The 21,918-nt window shown below is 42.3% G+C and overlaps 1 protein-coding gene across 1 annotated transcript in view; it reads right to left on the minus strand.

Moving 5' to 3' along the window:
- Window positions 1–11,694: 11,694 nt before the first annotated feature.
- The window catches only part of LOC125879706 (Na(+)/H(+) exchange regulatory cofactor NHE-RF2), a 55,499-nt gene continuing 45,275 nt past the window's right edge, over window positions 11,695–21,918 (minus strand). Inside the window, exons 4-6 of the mRNA XM_049561713.1 lie at window positions 16,963–17,116; window positions 15,167–15,285; window positions 11,695–15,069 (exon numbers count right to left, since the gene is read on the minus strand). Of these exons, the coding sequence (XP_049417670.1) occupies window positions 14,908–15,069; window positions 15,167–15,285; window positions 16,963–17,116 (435 nt within the window). The 3' untranslated portion in view covers window positions 11,695–14,907. The remainder of the gene's footprint in view (window positions 15,070–15,166; window positions 15,286–16,962; window positions 17,117–21,918) is intronic.

The following is a 21,918-nucleotide window of genomic DNA, read 5'->3' on the forward strand; positions in this document are numbered from 1 at the left end:
GAACCGAGAAGCTCGGTTTCACTTTGTTTCTCTACAGGAAGACTCAACAGATGGGTTTCTCAGACTAGATAGTAGCTACATTTATTTTATGGATGTTTAGCTTACTGTAAGACATAATGACGCAATGCATTTTGGGGGATTTGGTAATCTCCGGTTTTACTTCTGCAACTGTATATAAATAGTTTCTGAGTATCTTGAGCAGGGGTATTGATGCTGGTAGCAGTATTGTGTAGGGTTTCTGGAGAGGACTGAACCAGATGGCCTCCCGACTCAACCTGTCAATCCTTCATCCCTCTCCTCCTCCTCCTCCTCCTCAGCTCCACCCTGAATTAACAGCCTCGGGCACTTTCCCCCTCATTCCCGGCCTCTTTTTCCCCCCATCCACCCTTGACCCACTCCTGGGACATTTGAGGTCATAACTCTTCTACATCATCCATGCTGGACCATGTCACTGGAAACCAGTCCAGAACTCGGTCATTAAGTCCAGCACATCTAAACCGAGCTCAAACCGGCCAGCAAGGAGGCTCCGAAAGGATCCACTTGACTCTGACTGGTCTTCTTTTATTTTCTCTTTCCTATGCTGTCTCTCTCTCTCTCCCCTACCTCTCTGGTATTTATGTGTTGGCAGTTGCCGTGGCGACAAGACACACAAACACTGTGGCGGTAGACAGGAAGTGCTGCGGAACCACAATGGCGTCACTGCGGCTCTTGCGCTTGCTCTCCCCTCTTTCTCTCTCTGTGTCTGCCCCAGCCAGCGTGCATGCTATTATCCTTAGCAAGCTATATGGAGACCACACTGCTCTCTCCTTCTCTCTGTTCTCTCTCATTTCCCTCATTATTATTAGCATTGCTTTTTCAGCTGTGTGTCTCTCGCTCGCTTCAACTTTGTACCACATTAGCTGGAAAATCTCTGTCTGATTTGTGGTGTCTGGAATGCCTAGTTGATGTGCTGAAAAGCTGTTGGGCACCGGCCGCTTTTAATGTTCGACCTGTCTGCAGGGCGTTCACTGTCGAGAAGCTGCTCCCCTGCTTCAAAACTGGGTCAAGAATGTGTGCGTACTGTATGTTTTGAGAGGCTTCGAAGGGCGAAAAACACCAGCGTCAGTTGGTTTTATGATGAATAAATATGTATGAGGGAGTGAGGTGATATGCATACTGTATGTGTACTTTGTATAGGGTCGGGTGAGTCAACAGGTGAACGAGTAAGAGGCAGATATAGCGAGGGCCGTGCCACAGAGAGAATAAAAGGAATGTGTGTGGTCCTATTGCACACTCTTACATCAGACTGACATTAGTGTACAGTGCACATCCCTCCTGTTCTCCCCTCTCTGTCTTTTTTACACATCCCAGCTCTAAATATACTCCTCTGGAAAAACCCCTTGAGAAGATACCGCCCTCTCCCACTCTATGCTAAAAATATCCAGCCAAGACCACCTTTACAACCCCCTCCTCACTCGCTTTTCTTTCTGTCCTCACTCCCTTCATTCGCTGGACTGCTGCCCCTCTCACTTGTCCATGTCCAGCTCTCAACGCCACTTCATTATCTTGCACGACTCCTAAATCTTCCACATGATGCGACTCCTTAACTTTTGTTTTTTCCTGCTACTTCAACTCCCTTCTCTGCACACACCTCCTCCCTGTATCGCTCCCCTCTCTGATAGCGGCATCTCCTTCCAGTCCCTCAAGGCTGCTTGGCATTTCTGCTGACATAGACATCCATCCATCCATCCATCCATCCATCCATCCATCCATCCTTCCATCATGCCAGCCAATCAGACATCCAGCCAACCAGTCTGTTGACTAACCAGCTGACCACCCAGCCGGCCAGCTGGCCAGATGAAGCGTGGTCCAGCTATCAGGGTCTTGGCTGGTGGTGAAACCCGGTGAACAGATGAGTTCTCAGGACACAAACACAGAGGAAACAGAGGTGGATTTTTGTGAAGTCGGCTCACAGCATGGCTGCGAGTGAGTGAGTGAGGGAGCAAATCAAGAAGAGAGATGGAAAGATTAAAAACACATGTGCCAGAGTATCATCACAGCTCCTTCTATTTACAGGGTTCCTACAGTTGGTTACTTTAATAAAAATAACTGTCATATTTGCTGAAACTGTCACTATGTTTACGCAGCACTAAATGAGACAGATAATCTGTGGAAAAAAATCATATTCCTCTGTCCCCTTGAATTGCTTCTCAAGGCCTTGCTGCACATGAATGAAAGCAACCAATCAGAGGCGAGGAGTCTCTAAAGCAGCTGTCAGTCATATCAGTCACAGCTGATTAAATATGAATCATCGCTCTGTCACTGCATTGCCTTTTACTCACCTCCGATGTTCTCAGAAACATATTTCAGTGGACTGTTTAGCTGTAAAATGAGAAAGCAGGTCTGGCTCGTGCTTTGTACTTCAGGCGACTGTTTTCAACATGGTGGCTGGTTTACAAACTTTCTCATTTGACTTGTATAATTGTTGTTTTGTAGACACACAGTACTTCTGCTTCCATGTTTTGTCTTAATTTTGTTTCTGGGTGAAAAAGATCAACACACGGGTTGGATTGTGGATGTTGGATGATAAATATATAGAGAATTAATAACATGAGAATAAAAATTTTTTAAAACTCTTTAATTTGGTTCTTCAAGTAGGTACATTACTAATAGGCACATCAACTGTGGAGATATGCAAAAAATTGTGTTTCCTGAATGACCTTCATTTCAAAATATATTCCTGTAGTTTCACATGCATGAAATGTCCTGACATGACCACTCTGCCCACCAATTTATTTGAACAGTATATGGTAATTACAGGATTTGCGGTTTAGGGTCAAGCTGCAGATCTTGTGTCGACAACTTGGGTCGGGTTGCCGAATGAATTGGTCGTGTGTGGGTGGTGAGTTGGTTGCAGATTTACACATGGCTGTGCCGGATCAGAAGTGAGCCTTCCAAATCAGACCCATGTATGACGCTGATTGGAGATGGGATTGGAGGCATGGCAGAGACAAGGGCAGGACAGAACCAGGAAATATCTGGTGTTTGTTGGTGGGTTTTCTCGCTGATTTTGTGTTTCTTACTCTGCACGTGGGTTTCCATTGTTCGTTTGATAAACTTTTTTTTTTTGCATAAAATACATCGAGCTTTGAATGTATTGCCTTGTAGCAGGTTCAGCAATGCTGCTAAATCTTGGTTTAATTGCCAGTTTTCATTGAATTTGCAATTCTCCATTTTATGAATGGTACAGCAGAGCTATCAGACAGTGGGTTCTCTGCTTTGAGCATCCCGTCCAGAAACAAAATGGTGTTGATTTTGCCATCCTGATGCAGTGACGTTAATGCAGAGGCATTCAGTCAATTAGTTTTTAAAAAATTATTAACAATTATTTTAATATTTCAGGAGGCAAAGTCACAAAAACCCCACATCTTAGCATTTTTAAGACCTTTGAAATATTGATTTAAGGCATTTTAACACCAATTAAGGCCTTATTTTTAGATTTATGAATTCAATGCCTTTTAACACTTCTTAAGGATCTGTATTTATGAGCTTTCTGTGTTGGTGTGAGAATAAAGATTGAAACAGCAACCGCAGTAATAACTGTGAATTAAATGGTGGTAGCAAAGATGCTAATGGCACTGCGGCTGTAAAAAGAGAATCACAAAGAAGAAGTGTTTGTCAGTAAAAAATAATTTAGAATGAAATGTAGTTGTGCAACTGACGAGTGGTTACATTCGACTTTTTGCGTTTGAGGAAGTGATTAAAAGTAGTACACTGTACACGTAAGACAGCAATTTTCTTTGTTTGTGGTGGTCAACGAGAGAGGAAGCCTATCTGTGGCCATATGGTGTTTCTGTTCCTCTGTTCAACCGCTGACATCATGTGGAGTGACACACGGCCGGGTGACTTCCTCCATCTCATTAATCACTTGTGTGTTAACAGGCGCACACACTCTCCCCAATTCCTGTACCCTTTACAGCTCCACACCACATTCCGCCCTCCCTCGTTAGCTTCCCGGCTCCAACATCAGCCTCCAACGCTCTTTCCCAGCTGGCCTGCCCACTTAGCAGTGACCTTTCACCCTTCCTCATTCTCCCCTCCCCATAAAACCTCCAACCTCTGTGCCACTGCTTTCTCCACCTGCTGCTCACCTGCTGTGTGGGGGATGATCCCAGATGAAGGAGGATCTGTCTTTAAACACGCCTAGGGGGGGAAAAAAACAGACTGATTTTTATCAAGAAAGGCATCTTGTTTTTTATCTGGAGCTTTGTTCAGAGTTGCAGTGTGTACTTTGGCTCTCCTGCACGTGTTGTTCAACTCCAAGTGAAAAAAAGAAGGAAAAAAAAAATGAAACAACCCACAGCCGTTAGAGGACAGGTGATACTTTTAGTGTGTTATCTCTACGCAGATAAACCTGACAAGAGGGATCATCAACACTGGCCTCTGATTGGCTGTTTTCAGCTGAACTTTTGAACATTGGAGAGTTAAACAGAGAGACTGAAAGTAGGGTAAAGTTGCACACAAAGAAAGTGAGACATATTTCATTTGTTTCAGATTTTAAAGGAGTCTATGTTATACTGTAGATATTGGCGATTATGTATATTACTGTACTTTATAAATATTACTCTATGCAGTGTTTGCAAATAATAATGCACCTTAATGAAGTCATTATTTACTGTTGCAGTACCAAAGCCATATCTTCCCATAGGAGATAAAGGGGGATTAAGTAGGATGAGGATTGCAGATTGCAACCAGCTGAAACTTCTCCTGGTTAGAATTCCCTCAGTGTTCATTGTTTAAGAGGTTTTTACTAGACGCCAAATTATCCGCAGAGGTCTCCTCCTCCCCAAATCAAACAGACCAGGGGTCTCACTAATAAACATTGCACAAAATTAGGCCTGAAAGAGGTGTAGGCCACTTCCCATGGAATAGTTGTGATCTATAAAAACACTAGATGGGAGAAACTTTAAACCATGCTTAGAAACATTTCAGAGACAGGAAATTGGTGACGCAGATGGTGAGGTGGAAGCCTGATTGTAGGAATTGTCGAATATTTTTTTGGCGCACGCCATTTTTGGCTTTTGTCTGTACTTCAGTTTTTGGTATGGATCCTACACGCTGTTTTTTAAATGAGACCCAGGTGTTTAAGCCAGCAAAAACACTGATTAAAGCAGTTTCACATAACAAATCACATTTCTCCTCACTTGCCACATGCTAATTTGTGCAGGTTTTCACAGGGAGCCAAATTATCCGCAAAGGTCCCTTTCTCTCCAGAACAAACAGACTAGATGATTTAAATCAGCTAAAACGCTGAATAAAGCAGTTTTACAAAAAACAATCAATCAAACAAATCAACGTTTTTCCTACGCTGTTTGGCTTGTCGGTGATGGACGGCTGGCTCCACATGCTAATGTGAGCTCACCTTTTTTCTCTGATATCTCAAGATCCATACATACAGGAGGTTTTCACAGGGAGCCAAGTTATCCGCAAAGGTCTCCTCCTCTTCAAAGCAAAATATCCTGGTAATTTAAACCAGTAAAAACACTAAATAAAGCAGTTTCATGTTACATATCTGTTTTTTTCTGATGCTGCTTAGCTAACTACGGTGGCTGACGCGAAATGTTAAAAAACGAAAATGCAAATGAACCTATCTGGAGCTAGTGTTAGGTTTGTCTGTGCTGGGCTACTGTAGAAACATGGTGGTGAACATGGTGATCTCCATAAATAATTATACAGCAGTAATATGTGTAACAAAGTCAAATGTACATTTGTAATATCAGGTATTATAATTACACAAAATTAGTTTCAGTTGCTATTACCTGACATGCTTAGGCCTCCATAGTCAATATGTGGAACATTTGCTACTTTGGGGGTACCTCACCTATGAAGGCGTGTCTCCCGCCTCTACCTCTCCTTTTTTTACTCCATGGGAGAGGTGAACGACATTGCTCTCGTAGTAACGTCGGTGTTTTAGCGCTGTTAAGCTATGTTTACAAGTTCATTTTTCAGCCTAAACGTATTGTGTAATATGTAACATGGCCGCCCTTTTGCTGTTGTACTCCATGGGAGAGGGGCTTGAGTTATATGGTCGTAACTGGTGGATTTTGCCTCTTGCTGTCAGCTGTCAGGAATAAACTGAGATCGCCTCCAAAGATATCCACGGTCTGGGCCTCTTCATATCAACACAACACAGACAATACTAGAATGGTTACACCTATACAGATGTAAACTGCTCATTCTAAGGTAAGGAGACACAGCAGTTCGTAATTTCAGGTGATTTTACGCCAGAGAAAACATACTTATCATATTATATTCCATTTCTGCCAGTATATCCCTAAACCCTACACACTGGAGCTTTAAAGCTCACGAAATGGAACTGACTGCAGAAGACAAGAAAAAAAAGATGGAAAGAGAAAGAGTCATAAAGCCGCTGAGTGGAAGTTAGTAGTCAGCTCTGTGAAGTGGAGCAGTGAGAATGTGCAGTATATCAACTTTTATGATTCTGTAAAAAAAAAAAAACACCCCAGATCCATCTCAGCAGGGAGATTAAGGGGTCCGCACGGTGGTCTATTTTCTGCCACTCTGTCAGGGTCAACAGAAGCCAAGACACATAGTCAGCGTGGGATGAGCCATGGTCTGTAACTGTGAGTAAATCACGGCCTACCCACACATAAATCTGCAGACTCCTCAGTGTAAATAAAGTTAGTCATCCCCACCACCTAAAGGACTTCTCCACTGAAACTACAGGTCATGGGAAAATAAACCCGTCAGTCATAAGGGACAGAAATGACGAACATAAGAACAATCAAATTATTTATTTTCTCAAAACATTATGTGACCAGCTCTGTCGTCAAAAAAAAAAAACTTTCCGCTTTCTTCTGTTTGTCACCAAAAAAGACTCAATGTTGTGCTCAACCAGGTGGCCTTCCTAAATGTGTAGGCGTCAGACAATAAATGGGTGGTTTAGCAAGTTAAGCCAAGGTGTGCACAAACTGGGTGTGTCTGTGTGTGTGTTTCCGCTCCCCCCACCCATGTGAAGGGTGCTCTTGGGAGAGGGTATGTGCCCGCACTCGTGCCCCTCTGGTGCTTCGGCTTCCCTCCATTTTGGCGTGTGCACGCCCCTGTCCCAGCTCTTTGTCTTTGCTCCTTTCATCTTTCTTACTTGCAACTTTACTTTTTGTTTCTTGATTTTGTCGGGGTGAGCACCAAACGCCCAACTCGTTCCCCCTCTCTTTTCTTTTTTCTGCCCTCGCGCTCTCCCTCTCCGTGCATGTTGGTGTAGCTGTCCTTATTTGGCTTCCCTTTGAGTGAGTGGGAGTGTGAGTATGAATGTGACTGTGTGTGTGTGTTTCCTCCTGACTGTGAGTCACTGCTTGTCTGACTCACGAGCGCTAACAAAAACACACAGTTGCCATGGGGACACACTCACCCCCCCCCTCCCCTCCTTCCTCTCCCATCTCTCTCTGTCTCCCCCTCCCTGTCAATCTCTGGTTTCTCTCTTCTTGTGGGCACCGCTGCATCCCAGGCAGCCCTGGCACTGTTACAAGGGTGGCACTCTAACTTGGGTGGGATGGTGGTGGTGGTGGCGAGGTGGAAAAACACAGAAAAAAAAAAAACCCAGAATAAATGGAAAGGTGAAAACTAAAAAAAAAAATTGTTGATACTGAAAACTTAAATTAAAGTCCAGAAAGCTGCAGGGGGACACAAACCCAGGGTGCGAGACAAGCAATCATCTATCATCAGTAGTAAGTAGAAATGCCTGCATTGGCTGCGACAGGCTAAACAGAAAGTGCCCACCTGTGGCTCTATTCTCTGCTTCTGTTCTGCTTTTTACTGCTCTGAAATCGCAGACTGCTTTGAACTGGGCCTGTCCTTTGATGTGCTGGCGTCACCACTCGGCCTTGCCATAACCTCCAGGGAGCTTGATAATGTGCCCACGTGTGGCATTACATTTCCACAAAGATCAGGTAGGGCACTGGATGTACCCACAGCCTCGAGCTGCTGGGGTTTGGCTTAGCCTACTTCCTGGATGTTAAATGCTGGCTGTGCACCACCTAGTGGGCATACAGTAGGTTTTTGTTTCTTCATAACTGACAGATAATGTTGCACTGGTCCATTTTTGGATTATAGTGTCATAATGACAATAATGGTTTGACTTACCAACGGATCACTGACATGTCTCAGATGTCTAGTTGTTAACGGTTCCACCCAAAAGATATCTCTAAACTTTCTACACTTCTCATATTAATTTCATTTTAATAACTGTTTAAGGCCCAAAGAGGCAAAACTACCTAACATTTCTTTTTAAATACAGCTAAGATTAGAGAGAAGTACAAAACACAAAAGTAGATCTGTGTTGCAGAACCCCTCAGTGTTCAATCATTCAATAATTTTTTTAAATATATATTTTCATGGAAAAGTAGATGAAGAACTGTGTTTGATGGTCGTCATAAGTGTGACCAATGGCTTAATGTGTTGTATCTACCATTTACTGACCAAATTAACATAATCTCCTATGCAGCCATCAAAACACTTACATATCCCAGCTCAGTTATTAAAACATCTAAAACTCTGTCACAGGCAGTCCTGAGCATTGCCACTAGAATCATCATCATATCCTAGGGTTACTACTTTACATATCAAAAACCCTTACCCTTACATACATGCTTTGTCAGTGGCCTTTTACATTCACATATGATGTGCTAAGTACTCATCTCCGTCTGCTGTTGATGTTCCAGGACACGCAACCAATACCGTGACATCAACAGAAGCATGTGGATAGGTTTAAAAAAAAAACACATCTTGGTTTGGCATTTGGGAAGGGAACACTCAGCTCCTTGGTGAAAGTCCAGGGTTTGTTGGACACATCCAGCCCCCCCCACCCCCTCCTTTGCACCCCATATGGGCTTTACTGCTCTTGATATTATGTCATTATCAGCAGCATTTCAACCTGACCACACCCTGCAGTGTATCATACCGCCATGATAGGTACCGTTCGGCCAACCAGTGGCATATCATAATAACGCTAAAGGTTATGTCATTGTCATTGCATAAGTTCAGCATTAGAATTCAACAGCCTGGCTGGCAAATAGCCTGTCTCCCCTCATAGCCTATATCTGACCCATTTCTGTCACAATCACTGAAGACAGCATCTTTGTATTTTTAGACAACTGTAAGGTCGTATGCCTTGTCTGGGCCGTCACCTAGATCCCACATATCCAAAACTTTACTCAAAGTGAACCTAAAGAAAGAAGAGTTAAAGGTTAGGTAGAACAAGAACTATGTATGTGTGTAAGTACGTGTACATTTAGATGCACAGTTTTATCCCACTGGTCACTATTGTTGCCATCAACATGTTCAATAATTCTGTGACCCCACTGAACAGAGTTGAGTAACAAATGCACATGTCAATACTTGACACTTTAAAGATAATGTGTACAAACATTTCTGCCATATCCTTATGTTAACAGACTTTACCATCCTTTTGTTTTGGAGCTTTGATGCAGCCATCCTCGCCTGGTGCAACCAGGAAGTAAACAGCTCTGGTCATGTGACAATTTACAGTAAACACGTGACACTGCACATAGTTCATTCATATATTTGCTGGAAATATGTTGATAAATCATTCGGTAATATTTTTAGAGCCTTATATCTGAAAACTTTTTTCATGGTCATGGGATTAAATGGGTTAAGGATCATGCTATCATGTGTTGTGATCATCATTATTGTACCTGGCATATTTTTTTCTGTAAAAAAAAAAAGGTCATTAAATCTGTCTTTATTCCACTGATTTAATGCTCCACTCAGCAAGCGCGCTTAGTGACCCAAATTACATCCACATAACATGTCACCAACAGGTGCACGCTGAGTCGAGCTAACATGCTAAATACTAAAAAGCTCACGATGGATCCACCAGCTGTCATTTCTACGTTCACTTTTACCTTCAGTGAGGTGTGTGAGGCCTTTCTGCTGTTTGTGAACACTTTGAGGAGTGCAGAGTCTGAATGGACTGGTTACACTGGGACTGAGAGACTAGGCGGACTGGTTATATCATACTCTGAGAATGAACGAGCGGAGAAGTTGAACCCGGAGCATACATAATATGACACACACAGTGAACTCACTGTACAAATGAGGATGTCAACAACCACTGCGTTGCCTAGCAATGTAGTTTTGTGCGCGCACGATGTGGTGTGCAAAAACTGTGCAGTTTCTCTTTTGACGTAAAATGTGTGTTTGTGGCTTCAGTTGCTGTGCAGTTTAAACTGTTGATAACTCTCTGTGTTGGCTGCCTTGGTGATGATTTATTCTGCTGTTGATTCTGTAAGAAGTGGCAGGTTATTTAACGTTAGTCCAACAGTGCTCAGTGCACTCACCCTAGTGTACATACATGTTTTTTCCTGTCGTCCCTTTTTGTGTCATTCTCTGAGTTTTGTCTCTTAAATCCATAATCCGTTAAGTGCACAGGCTGCCGTCTATAGAGGTAGAATCCATCCATCCATTTTCATCTGCTCTTCTGAGGCCAGGTTGTGGTGGCAGCAGGCCAAGCAAAGCACCCCAGACGTCCCTCTCCCCAGCAATGCTTTCCAGCTCCTCCTGGGGGACCCCAAGGCGTTCCCAGGCCAGATGAGATATGTAATCCCTCCAGCGTGCTCTGAGAATTGCCACCTTAATGTGGTGGAGGGGTTTGCGTGTCCCTTTTAACGTGGGAGCTGTGTTGTCCTGGGCTTATAGCCCCTGGTAGAGTCTCCCGAGGCAAAGCGGTTCCAGGGGTCAGAGTAAGAGCGATTCAAGAAGACCTTGATGAAACGGACCACTCGGACTTTGAGCACTTTGCCCAATAAGGGACGCTGGGGCCTCCTTGTCGAGCCAGACCTGAGGGGGAGCTCGCCAGCTAGTATCTGGTGGCCAGGCCTTGCGCAATGGGGCCGGGTCAGGTTCAGCCCAAATACATAGCACACATATAGTACTCTTTCTACACTGTAATGGTTAAAACTAGCTTCACCTCAATCAGCTACACCAGTAAAATGCTGCTTACACATTAATGCATCATTAACTCTATTATACATTAGTAAAGGGACAATTTTCCTGCCTGACCACTTATTTTAATTTTAGTAATTTATGTATATTTAGCTGATAAAATTCCTGGACTTCAACTCAGACAGGATTCAAAGTTTTAAATGAGGGACTTCTACTTGTAATGGAGTATTTTAACATTGTTCTACCTGTACTTTGGTAAACAGACACTTCTTTCACCACTGTTTTGTCGAAGACCAAATACACAAAGACTGGATAAAGATGCAGACAAAAAACACCCACACCCAAGTGCTGAACACCTCAACCCTGACGCACATGAAAACCTCCGTCACCCCCACCACACAGACAGACATGTTCACACGAATACACTTTTGACCTCTGTTTAACCTCTGCGTGGCCTGAAAGCTCACAGCAGCTGGCTGGTGGTGAATTGTGAGAACAGGCTGAAAGTGAAACTGTACGCCGGCATAATCCTCAGCAAGAGAGATGGAGAGAGCGCGGGGGCTGAGAGGGAAAGAAAGAGTGGAAACAGCAGCGAATGAGAGACATTGTAATAACAGAGAGACCAATAAAAAAGGAGGAATGTGAGAGGGCGAAATAGTTTCGGTTTGCACAGAGAGGTTCAAAACAAAGTTGTGGAAAACAAAATGTTAAGCATTCAAGAGACGACAGAGACAATTTAAAATATTCCAAAACGCCATTGTCACACTTTATTGAAAAAAATGCAACCTGCCATATATACTGTATGCTTTACTGTATATACATCAGCCATGGTAACATAGAGTTTTTGCTGTGACTGTTAGAACAAACAGAGTGAGCCCTACTCCACACACAGACGGATGTACGAGGATGAATCTAGACACTACCGTTAGAGTAGTGTGTGTGCTCTGTAAAGGGTGTGAATGGATACAAAACAAAGACAACATGTCCACATAGATGACTCTCCACTTGTTGTAATGCATTGTGTCAACACTGCGTGGATTGCGGCATGTATACCTTCTCCAGTCCACACATACACAGATCATGCTCCAAATGTGTGTAAGACAGCTGTCCCTGTGTGTGTGTAGTAATCCTCTGTACGCTCCATGGCTCCCACAGTCTCTTTCACTAGATCCTTCAGAGCATCTCTGACCTCACTGTGTAGCTTCTCCTGCTCTCTCTCCGCCCCACGACCTGCTCACACTCATGTTGCACTTCTGAGCCTCTTTCCTCACCCTGTTCTTATTTAAGGAATAATATGACTTTCCTGGGAAATACTCTTGCTTTCTGTTGGAAAGTTAGACAAGAAGATCTGTAATGCTCTTATGTCTGCATGTTCAATATGAAGCTAACGCAAGCAGCCAGTTAGCTTAGCTTAGCACAAAGAGTAGAAACAGGGGAAACAGCTAGCCTGGCACCCCGTAAGTTCACTAATTAGCCTGTTATGTCTTGTTTGTCTACAAGTATAAAAACTACAATATGCAGTTTTGTACCAGACTGTTTCTTGGCCTTGAGCTGTTGCCAGGCAACCAGTGAATACTCCAGGAAGTTATGGCTCCTAACTAAGGCCTTGTGTAAACGTATGCAAATATTTGTGTCTACTTTTTTTTTTTGCCTCATCTCCACGCAATCAGAGTTGTAGGTCTCTGAAAGGTTTTCTAAAAGTTCAGTTACTGTTTATCTGTGTGGGCGTGTAAAACAGAACGTGTGGTAAATGATCTCCTTAATTTGTGCATGCCCAACCCAGTCTCACTTAAAGTCAGACACTAACAAAAAAACAAAACAAAACTGTCCTTTAATGTTGGCAAGATAAATGGCCAGTCGCCATTTTGGTTTAACAGTGCTCAGGGGGAAATGAGCAGGACGAGAATGGAAATAAGATGGCGAAAGTGCGAGTAGGGCAGGCGAGAGGGGTGGTGGATGGGTCCAACAAACACTGACGTTCACCTGGGAGAGTGGTGTTTGCGTCCCCTGAGATTATAAAGCCAAACCCATTATTTTTTCCTAAAGGAAAAAAGCGTCAATTTGCATTGTTGCACTGACATAGTGCGTTTATTTTGAAAGAGACTGTATGTAAATGTTAAATTTTCTGGGAAAATGGAAGTGTATTTTGAAAGAAGACAATGCATGTAACTGGCAGAACTTGACAGTGTCCCAGAATGTCAACAACCATCGCACCCAGGATACCTTGCATGTAATATGTGGACATGGAAAGTCCATGACCAAATGTCAATATGTAAAGAGGTCAGAGTGAGACTGTATTGGCATGCCTACTTTGCAGACCAACAGAGTTGTCAGCTGCACCCAGGACCCCAGGAACCCTCGGGATTTTTTTCAAGTGGCCCCTTGCAGTATTGCAGCGAAAAAAATACCCTGCAACATCTGTCAAACTATTGACGAGACACCTCAAACTGCACACAAGGTCAATTATGACTTTATATGATGCGTTTTTGAGCCATGGAGATTTTATATATGAAAACTCAAGCTAGTAAATGTGATTTAAAATCCATGACATCATCACAATGTGAAGTCTCTAAGTTGAGCAGGACCTTGTGGGTGGAGCGACTGGAGAAACACTACATGCTGAAGTAAACCTGGAAGCTTTAACACTTCTTGGCGTATTTCCTTTAGAACAAATAGGCGCCATCTTGGGGTCCTGTATTCTGTTATCTTTAAATATATGGCTGCATCCAATGGTTTTGCTCCAGCTCAGCACCTGCAGTTTAGAGTCCTCCAGAAACAACAGTTTTGGATCAGACTTGGTTGAACAAGCAGATAGTGGGACACTTTCTGGAGCGGGATTTCAGCATGTCCAGAGCATCACTCGTATCAGAATTATCTTATAAAACAGAGGGGAAAATATAAGCTTTCAAAAATATCTGTATATGTGTAAACAAGGCCTGAGAAACAGTCCGACACAACCCCCATTAAAAAAGCCAGGATAAACATTTAGTCTGTTTAGTTTAAGTGTCAAGAGGAGCCTGTATTTGTGGTGTCAGGTTGCCCTCTGCTGCACACATCAAGCACCCTCTAATGATTCACTCATTCATCATGCCCTGAGAAAACCTTCCTTTCTAAGACGTTCCAGTTTCCATTGTTTACTTTATCAATAAATTTAATGTTAGTGGTGCTTCCCTTGGTTATGCACGTCCACTGGAGCACTTTGGGAAAAGAGGTTAGTGGTGATACATTAGTAAGACTGAGTGCTAATATAACAAGTAAAGCCGAGCTGATCTGACGACCAGTTAATTAACTCTATGTAAAAATACAAATACATGTAGGAGATGTTACACAAAGCCATCCTTTTCTTTGTCAGTGATTGTGATCAAACATCTGCGTGGGCTCGAGGTGGAGGGTCTCAACTCTTTCACAGTGATCTTCTGCCAACTTTGGGCCAAAACTCCCACAATGTCCACAATCATTAATGTCACAGTGTCCATAAAACTCTTTAAAATGCAGTCCGTGATGATGGGATGCTGTTTTTTTAATAGGTGTTTATACTTTTTAAATATAAAAATAACTATCTCCCTTATTTGAGTCTCTATGAGCGGGGATAATGGGGTGATCAAAGTGGAGAAAAGGTGATGAGGATTTAGGCAAATTTGTGAAAACTTGATTGCAAGACTCCCATCTAATAGAAGTACACGTATCTGGAGCTTTTCAAAATGCTCTTCCTTCTGAACAGTGTGATTGTAGCAAAGTATACACAGTTTTTGCAGTCAGCACTTTGTTTTGAAGAGGGTAACATAGCTGGTAAAGAGTCTCCATAGTGGCTTAAAAGAGAATCCGTCGTACAACCTTTTCCTTTCGTCACATTGAATTCCAGGAACAAAATATCTTCGGTTGTATGAGGGAGCGAGCTGCAGAGAGCTCAGATCTGTGGTGTTTACAGAGTCCACGGAGGGGAAAGTCTCAGAAGTTGCTGAACAGCTCGTATTTCTTCATCCAGTCCATCTGCGGCGCCTTCTTCTTTTCTTTGGCGTGGACCTTCATCTTCTCTTCTGCTGCCGTAGCGCTCAGACTCAGGCCCATCTCGGCAAAAGGGTCCATCCGGCCACCGTCATCATCCGCCAGCTAGACGGGGGTATTATTGAAGGTGGAGAGACAGACAGTGAGTTTCATGTGAGGGACAAATGACCGAACACAGCACCATACCTGAACCTACACCCACCTGTGTGCTGTTGCCCTGGCTGCTGAGGTCGGAGTGTGTGGACCTGATGGACTGTGTGGTGGAGCTGCCGTTGATCTGAGGGTTGGGGGAGCCGTTGGATATGGACGGACCATCGTAGTCTGTGGAAACAAACAATGCGCACAGAGGGCATCGGGTGAAGAACAGAAAAGCACAGAGATTGTTGTTTTACACTCCAGTACAGACTTGATAATCTTTAGGCCTGGGCAATGTATCGTTATTGTCCTATGAGTATGGATATTGCCTTCAATTTTGGATAGCGTAATATCAAACCTACCAGACTGTTCAATTATTTGATGATGACGATACCCAACAATATCATTGCAATATCAATATTGAGGTATCTTTATGCATAGTTCATATTCAAAGGGACAGGATCTCAGTCAACAAGTTGTAGTCTTAAGAGTTTTGTCGTATTATATTTTAACATCTGACAATGTTTCATGAGTTGAGAACGACACTTTTCTCTGACTTTGCGCAGTGAGCATAAACACATTTTGGTAACGATTAAAAGAGCGCTGCAGGAGTGAGTCCTAAAACGCGGATATGAGGTAGCATTTTAGCACGCGGTTCCCTCATCTCATAGTCAATAGGTTAGATGCCTGAGATAAGGTCTGTGGTTAGCACAAGCCTAAGAGACTGTTATGTTTTGTTCTACGACAAAATATGTCAGTAAATACCCCACTCAAGAAGCTTTAACGTGTCTTAAGCAAGTTGTTGTAACAAATTAGCTCTTTACTTCTGGCCATTGCATTCAGGCTTCAGAAATCATAGAAGTGATGTTCATTTGTGAAGATTATCTTGCTCAACAAAACTTGTAAGCATCATACACTTTTGTTTGCCAAAGATTTTATTCTTTGCAAATATCCAAAATCCAATGGAAAAATCCCAGTGACTTTTTGACAAGGGGACCACGGACGATGCTAACTTCTGGGTCGGCCAACAAACAAATGTCATCCCTGCAGTACTCTATTTCACAGGTGTGTAACTTCCTAACCATTTCCTTGTAAGTTTTCTACAAAGGATGATGTAATTTGATAAACAAATATAGGAAAACTGAGACAGTGTTCAAGTGGTTTAATTTCAATTAATTGTAACCTTTAATATTTTACTCAATGCACAGCAGGTCAGCTGAGAATGTAACAAAGTGAAATTTGTGGGGAATAAGAAGTAAGTTAATAAGAAGAAAACATTTTCAGAAATAACTGAATGATGAATAATTGGGTTTTAATGTACCCTTTCTTTCAAAGAAATTTATTTGTAAATCAACAACTGCTTATAAATGCAACACAATTAACTACACTGTAAAATAAGTGAGACAGCAGAACTTCCTCTCTTTTAGTACCAAATTAAGTTGTTCTTTCCAGAAAATGTTCTAAACGAAATGATCGACCTTTACAATAAAGTGTTAAAATGTTCTGTGTAATTTCCCAGAGCCCAAGGTGAAGTCTTCAAATTGTATTAAAGATAAAGAAAAGCATAACATTCTCACATTTAAGACGCTTGAAACCAACAAATATTTGGTCTTTTTGCTTAGAAAATTCCTAAAACGATTGTTGAGTTATCAAATAGTTGCCAATAATTTTCTGTCAATTGACTAAACCTTTAATTGACTTATCGTTGCAGCTCTAGTTGACAGCCTGATACTCTGCAGTAAAATATCTGCTATCACTTTCTAATAGGCCAACACATGACGACAACATATGTGATGCTGTTGCATCCTGGAAGTTCAGAGTTATACGCCACACTTACAGTAACATTTAATCATGCAGCCCTACCTCTGATATGGCTGACTGTGGGGATGATCCCCCTCCTCTTGAAGTGTTCGTCTGTCTCTGGATCGACCACCAACAGCCAGGTCTCATCTCCACCTTTCTTTATGAAGGCCACCACCTCTGCATGCCGCATGCCCTCGATGTTCACACCATTTACCTGGAAACACAGAGACAAAAGGAAAGAGGTTTTTGGCAGGAAGGAAGGAGATGTGGTTTGTGCGTTGGCTGTTATAACTCTTGGTGGTCCATCACCACTGACTGTGAGAGCTTCTAGGTGATTTCACATGCCTTGGACGTCCACAGATCTTGGTAAACACGGCTAACAAGAGACTGAAAGCTAGACTTTATTTATCCTTGTCAAGTAGCAATTTCTGTCTCATCGCTAGGATATACAACTTTCATAGTCATGTGTATGTTGGTAGGTGTGTGGCTAGAATTAACAGCTGGTTTTTCGAGGGAGAGCAGATGGATGGCTTGTGGCGCTCCAGTCCCAAATGTTTTCTCTAAAGCCCCAAATCTTTAAAGTTTTTTAAAATACCATCAACTTTGTGTCATTGGCATAATAATATGTGTCCATGTTGTTTATTGATGTTTATGCTATTTCCAGAAGAGATTTAATATAACCAAGTAAATGTTCTTCTTTTGGCCTTACATGTAATTCACAGTATTGAAGACTTGCATTGTTGTTGATTTGCATCAGCTCAGATTATTATGGGATGGATTTAAATGTAGCAGATTTGATTCAGTCTGTGAACTCTACTCCAGCACAGTAACAAAAATAGCTCTCAAGATTAGTAATGCTGTTTACACCAAATCCCTACCTGTGTTATGTAACTTAAAAAATAGTAACAACAGACAAATTTAGCCTCTTTAAAGTGGCGGGAGTGGAAATTAGTCATCCTCAACATTTTTTGTGTTGTGGTTTCAGAGAGATAACAACAGTTGGAGAACAATTAGATACAGATGATCAGAACAAAGAAAATCACTACATAATATCCTAAAAATAGCAAACACCTCCAAATTTCCCTCCTGCATTTGAAAATGGCTCATCCATTTAAAAAATAGGTGACAAACAGCCTGTGATGTCTTCAGAAGAATAAATGCAATTTCTACAATAAATCTCCACATTCAGTCAGTCGACCATTTACAGTCATTGCATGTGCATAAATTTCGACTCCTGTGTAGTAACAACAGCAACATTTAACAAAGGTAACGGCACCTAATTTGGCTCCATAACAACTCACAAGGTTCACTGATAAAACAACTGTCTTATACTAAACATGTTTTCCAAACAAATACAACGTGCTAACGTTATTAGCATGAGCCTATGGCATTTTACATTGTATAAATTAGCCTAGCGACAAGCAGAGATTTCCTCTGCTCATATGAAGCCAGGATAAATCACACACAAGACTTAAAATGCTATTTTGTGGAGGCTTTATTGTCTTCACAATTTATTGTTTCTTATCTGTGAAATAAAAGTAAGTAAAAGCTTTGTTTACACTGAGGGAAATGGTTTCAGCTTACAAAAATAGACAGGAGGTCTGAGTCTTCCTCTGCCTTACAAGCCATTTCCAAATTAAGAACTTTGTCAGTCTCAGCAGCAGTGTTCCACCAGTAATGTTTTAGGGCATAAGTCTAATACAGATTCTTTTGTACCAAAGCTGCTGATTGATTTAAATTATTCATATTTTGCACAATGTTCAATATCTTTAAAATATGACCAAATTGTTTTTTGGAGACCTGTATTCTGGTCAGGGTGGAAAGCCTTCTCAGGAAGCATTTTACATTAAGAAAACTAATCACCGTTTAACTTATTCCTGAAAACTGACCTTAGCCTTCACTATTAGATGAGTAAAGTCATCCGGTGGGCCTGCTTGGACCCTTTGGCAGGCCGGTTCTGGCCCATGGGCCATATGTTTGACAAACCACTTTTTTTCTTTGGCAACTATCACGTTTTTTCCCAAATGATGTACAGATTTTAAGACATTCTGTTATCTCAAATGGTTTGAATAATAGCGCATATAGCTTCCGTAAATGGGATCATGTCTCCAGAGCCCCCTGGGTTTGGGCTGAGAACCAAATGTTTGCATTGTTTGGCTCTGCTCCTGCTTTGTTTAGTGTCCCAAAACAGTTGAATACATGTACAATACCAAAACATGTGGGCATGGTTGACCAGTACTGAGCTACGTTCTCTCCAGCAAGGGTCCCAGTTAATTGGGATTTCTGCGTGGGAGTTAAAAACAGATTTGTCCAACACAAATCTCTTTAGTTAAGTGGACTGTCTGAGTTAAATGCAGCACCTGAATGAATCCTCCTATCACTATTTTTTTTCATCATTGACACACTCTACACGACACTGAGAGCCTGTGTTACTTCATTTGTCCAGTAGGTGGAGCCGTGGGACAGCATACTGCTTACACACAGCTCAGTGTGACTTTCAGAGCATCTGCACCACAATGTTATTAAAACTCTTGTTATGAGTTCGGAATTCTTGCAACAGTGGATCAGGAAAGCATTTCGGACAGCTATTTATGCAGCTGATTTACCACAATAAAAGAAGACTCCTCTAAATACTTTCTGAAATGGGTTGCAACAATCAGGAAACAGCTCAGCAGAGATAAATAATGGATATGTGTGCATGTGACTGACCATCTATGTCACAATATTTCCCTAGCAAAACAAAATAGGCTGTAACTGCTCGCTCTTATCTTGATGCCGTGTGCATTTGGAGCCCTGTTTTGTCTAGACCTTGGCTTCTCTCGCACCACGCCAAGTTAGTGTTGGTACACAATCAATTATTGATGGCTCTCCTGGGCCCTGGCTATAGTGCAGGTTTCAGGTGTCCGAGTCCTGAGGGGGAATTTGTTTAAAATTCACCGTTTATGACAGGATGGGATGTACTGAAACAAAGGGAAATAAACTCTCAACATTTGCTTTTGCTTTATGGGCAAGGAAAATAGGGTGATATAAATGTATATAACAGGGCTGTAGGCAAATAAGTGCAATGAGACTGACTTTATGAGTCTTTCAGGGAAGAGGAGGAAACAGAGAGAGTGGAAGGTAGACAACACAAAGAATGAGTGGAATCAACAGATGGAAAATGTGAGCAGCTCCTCTCCTCTCCTCCTCTCTTTCATATCAAACATCTATCTTTCCTTCCCAGGACTCATGACAGACAGACAGATATATAAAACAGACGTCCTCAGTCAGCCGCGGACGCAGACAGACAGTTTGATGAAGAAAGAACAAGCATCTTTGTATTCAGCCAAACAACAGGTGTTGTGTCATGTTTCACAGCCCGTCATTAACAGTCCATCCCACACAAGACAATACACTGTGCTCTCTGCACACCGGGCTAATTAATACATGCTGTAGGAACAGTGCAGACGCGTATTTCTCATGGGACTATTCCCCAGGGAACATCTTGATACTCGTCTGTGTGTGTGTGTGTGTGTGTGTGTGTTTAAGTGTACTGTATGTCTCATCAAAGTCATGGAGAACCCAGCCACCTGAAGTCCACCGGCACGTCTTCAATGTGCTTTGTGTGTGTGTGCGTGTGCAGGAGCAGCTACACACTAACCTTGGATCGATCTAAACAAACAGTGTCAAGTGCATCCATGTATATGACGCGTGTGTATGTTTTAACCCTTCGTTCTCCAGCTGAGCTTTGCAAAGAGAGACAAACTATGAGAGAGAGGTGATTTGAAAGAAGCTGTTATACAGTGGATAATGCATGATTCAGCGACTGCACGGTCTCTCTGTGGCCTCAGATTAAATCAGAAACTGATTTTGGTGGATTAATTAGTGGGAAGTTAGTGTTCCCACAGCAGCTGTCATGCTGTTCCAATGGAAAGAGCAGCCTAGTCTGAGCATAGGACTCCACTTGTTGATTGAGATGATGAATAGAGGCTCTTGAAAAATAATTCTGATCTTTGTTCATGTCGCCACCCCTAAATTGAATGTCTGTTGATCACTGACTGACTACAGAGAATAAGGGCAAGGTCATCACACACGAGTGAATGCAAGGCGAGTGACTTTTAGCTTTAAGCTTGGTAGCTAACACGGTGAATTGTGATATTGTTGTTGATACATTTTCCATTTTCTTACGTTCCACGCCTGTCTCCCAACTCACGGCAGGCCAGACAGCGTTTTATTGGTTAAACACAGCAACGACCACTGTCTCCTCCACACACTACTTCATTGCTATTGGTTGTGGCTGCAACGGCTGCCCCTTTGCTCAAACTAAAAGGAAGTAAACGGAAGTAAACGGAAAGCTGTTTATGTTTACTCATAAACATAAGCATGTATGACCAAGAGTCTACAGCCACGCTCTGAGAGGCTGTACTTGGGCACAGTGGTGCTTTGAGGTAAATGTGCAAAAGTGAAAATGTGCACTGATTGGCAGGAAGGGATCAGGCTGTGGAAAAAAACAATCTTTTCTTTTTAATAAATTAATAAAAAATAATAAAAAGTGAGCACTTAGCGAGCAGCTTCCTCTCATTCTTGCAGAGAGGGAGCAGCCAGGCTCTGTGCTGGGCTCTCTGTCCTTCCTCTGCTAGGGAAATATACTGGAGAGCCAGTGATCCACCGAGCTGGTGCATATTTTGCTGGAGACAGGTGTGGCTTGTGCTGCCACATAGCCGCTTTGTACCGGGCTTGGCTGTGCTTGGGTTCAGTACTTTATTTATTGATCTCAGATGGGCCGGGTTTCGGCTTCAACTCACATGGATCAGTTGGATTCAGGATGTAATTTTTTCAACCTGTTGAGAACTCTAATAACAATCCATCCAATAGCTGTTGAGATATTTAAGTTGTGAACGAAGCGGTGGATCATAGGGCCGGGCAATATACAGATATTATATCGATATCGTAATATAAGACTAGAAATCTGGTTAGATTTTGGATATCTTAGTGTTGTCTTTTCCTGGTTTTAAAGGCAGCATTACAGTAAAGTAA

Source organism: Epinephelus fuscoguttatus, linkage group LG19 (genome assembly GCF_011397635.1).
Source record: "Epinephelus fuscoguttatus linkage group LG19, E.fuscoguttatus.final_Chr_v1".
NCBI classification, from domain to species: domain Eukaryota; kingdom Metazoa; phylum Chordata; class Actinopteri; order Perciformes; family Serranidae; genus Epinephelus; species Epinephelus fuscoguttatus.